At 32.7% G+C, this 3,120-nt stretch overlaps 1 protein-coding gene across 2 annotated transcripts in view; it reads left to right on the forward strand.

Moving 5' to 3' along the window:
* ATP6V1G3 (ATPase, H+ transporting, lysosomal 13kDa, V1 subunit G3) overlaps window positions 1-3,120 on the forward strand; it is a 19,896-nt gene that overhangs the window by 11,309 nt on the left and 5,467 nt on the right. For both annotated transcript variants that reach the window (XM_008563852.1, XM_008563851.1), the window contains one exon: window positions 1,535-1,635. In XM_008563852.1, coding sequence (XP_008562074.1) covers window positions 1,535-1,635 — 101 coding nt within the window. The remainder of the gene's footprint in view (window positions 1-1,534; window positions 1,636-3,120) is intronic.

Consider the following 3,120-nt stretch of genomic DNA (forward strand, 5'->3'; position numbering starts at 1 on the left):
TCAAGGAATTTTCCATATTAACAGAGAATCTCTGTGAGCAGTTTGAGGTTGGTTGTCACAAAATAGACCTATAAAGAATGAAGAAATCAGTACTTATATACAAAATGTTAATGAGCGTTAATTAAGTACGAAAAAAGGTAAGCATTGCTGTTAATGTTCCATTTTAAGCCTCAAGTATCAGAAGAGCATTCGTTTTCATCAGGCCTTGGATTCTGAAAAGAATACAGAGCTAAATATCTGTTCTGAATGAAGTCTACCTGGTCTCATTCAAGGGCGATAGACATTAAAAGAGACACATTTCAAATTGCAAATCAGTGAATTTATCTTTATTCCATATATACAGTGACTAGAGAAGCAACTCATACTTAGGAGAGAAAGAAATTCAGAAACAACCTACACTCAAATGCTACAAAGGCGTAACAGTACATAGGTAGATGACAGATGGCTAAAAGTTTATATTAAGATTTTCTTTTATGCTACTTTATGAGAACGCATTTCATTCAAAGTCTACACAATATAACAAATAATTGACAAAAATTATAAACATAGACTTGAGACACTATCAGAGAATAAAACTATATTAAGTCAGCAGAAGAATGAAGACATTTTACTGAAATTGAAGGACAATTGATTCAGAGAAAAAATAATTTTAACATAATTCAGGGTTTCTTTAAAGTTTTAATGATCACAAAGTGTTAGTACCTAACTCCCAAGGTAGTAAACAGTGGGGGCGTAGCAGCAATTAATATAAGTCTATAACCACAAAATCTTATTCTGCATGTCAAAAAATTCATGTGCTTAACTAATGATCCTCACACCATTGTATTTGTCTAAAACGTTCATCTACGTTGTCTGTAGCTTAAGGCTTACACTTTTGCTCTTAATAGAAGAAAAGGGGCTGCTTAACTAAGCCTCCTAACCATTAAAAACAATTGGTTTTACAGCCACTTTCACGTCCCCCTCAGAGAAAGCTACCACAAAAAAACATCTACTTTGATGTGTTGTGGGGCTTAATCAGACATTCTAGAGTCAACAAATGGTAAGAAAAAAATCCCAATAAAATGGGATCTCAATAAAATGTTTTAAAAAAATCGTAAGTCCTTTTGATAGAGTCTGAGTTCCATGTTTGTAGAGATTTTGGAGATCTGCCAGTTGTTAAATAGGATCCAGTTGGTGTGGACTGAAGGATTCCTGGCAGCAAATCAGGACAGAAAATCTGACCAAATAATGTCTTTTTGAGTAAGTGACAGCTAAAATCTGTTCTCTGGCTGCTACTGCTGAGAGCAAATGGGCAGATATTTTATTTAAACATCTAAGTGTGAAAGAAAGTTGTCATTTCCATGTTCTAAAGAGTCCAATAGAAAAAAAAAACGATTTTTTTCATCTATCATTTTTCAATGGAGTTTGTCATTCTAGAAAAAATTATCTATAAAATAATTTTTAAAAACTCACCTATTTTTTTAAAAAATAGGTTTGAAATTTCATGTATATTCAAAGGAAATATTATTTCTTTGATGCCACTGTTAATTTTCAGGAAAAGTAAAGCGACTGAAGCAAGCTAAGGAAGAAGCAATGGCAGAAATTGACCAATACAGAATGCAGAAAGATAAGGAGTTTCGGCTGAAGCAATCTAAGGTAAGAAAGTCAGCGCTGATTTTTCTGCAGCCTAGATTGTAAGATACTAATGTTCATTAGGTGTAATGGAGGATATCAGGAGGGAAAAATATACTGGGATCGAGCAGATACAGTTCCACCGAGGCTGAATATGAAACTAAATCTTAAACATAACAGAATTACCGATTTTACATTTTTACTTTCAAGGCATTTTTAAATTGTCATACAAAGGGTTAATTCATAGTTATTACAAAATATATAGTGTATACTAAAAATCATATTCTCAAATGCACAAGTTGCAGGGATTAAAATATCATTCCTACCACAAATTATTGACTAACAGTTTAGCAAGAAAAATCTTCAGAAAACATGTTTTTTTTAATCTATTAATGTTTACTAGTAGAATCAATGAAAAGTATTGCATGCTAACAAATAGGATGAATTTGTTAGGCCAAGTTTCCTTTGATGTATCCAACACTCACAAATGACCAAAGTAGATATTGTTGCAAATTGCTGAAAAGCCTTCTGTTATTTCCTTATGATTTCTTTTGCAACTAAATAGCTCATTCAATACATCTTTCATTTGCATATAAAGAAATGCTTTCTCCTACACTGGCATTTTCTAAATACCTACAGTTTTCTATAAAAAATAAGTGCATGAAATTTTCAGAGCCAATATCTTCCTTTCCATGTTGCAACATGAACCAAAAGAAAGTGCTAAACTCCATGTGTCATAACTAAAGTTTATATGATATTTTCTTTTTGTCTCAGCAAAAATATAAATAAAGCCCTATGCAGAAGACTGACTTTGCAAATAAATTACGCGCAGTTTGGAAATCCTCATTATTTACAACTTTTATTTTAGTGGTAATAGGTGAGCTCACGTAGGATCAGATAAATTGGACCCCATGGTAGGAAAAACTATTCCAGTGGGCTCTATCTTTAAATAAAAAGTCCTTCCTAGAATAAATTGGCTCACTCAGCAAAAATAAATTCTTTTTACTACTATTTAGAAAAAGAAATTCTAAAATCCTTAGCCCACATGGTCCTCCATGATTGGCCCTCACCTATCTCCCCAATCACATTTTCTACTTGTTCTGTTGTAGCCAGACTAGTCTTCTTGTTTTTCCTCAAACAGACAGAACATGTCACTGCCAAGGGGCCTTTGCACATACCAGTCTCACTCCCTGCAATCCTTTTCTTTTAGACACATTTATCTTTGATCTCTGGTCAGCTGTTAGCTCCTACTTTTGATCACCTTATCTAAAATGATCTCTCATAAGTAAAGCAAAGTAATACTGCATTATGGTTTATTCTTTTTCTTTATAGAACTTAGCACTATCTGATATATCATGTATTTACATTTTGTTTGTTTGTTTGTTTATTGCCTATTTTTCCCTCTGGACTGTAAAACCAACACAGCAGTTTCTTTTTCTTCTTTCTGTTTTTTTTTTTTCTTTTTAATTTTTGTTCTCTATTGTTTTCCTAGACATTAGAATAGTGTCT

The sequence above is a fragment of the Galeopterus variegatus genome, unplaced genomic scaffold (assembly GCF_000696425.1).
Source record: "Galeopterus variegatus unplaced genomic scaffold, G_variegatus-3.0.2 Scaffold15224, whole genome shotgun sequence".
Classification (NCBI taxonomy): Eukaryota; Metazoa; Chordata; class Mammalia; order Dermoptera; family Cynocephalidae; genus Galeopterus; species Galeopterus variegatus.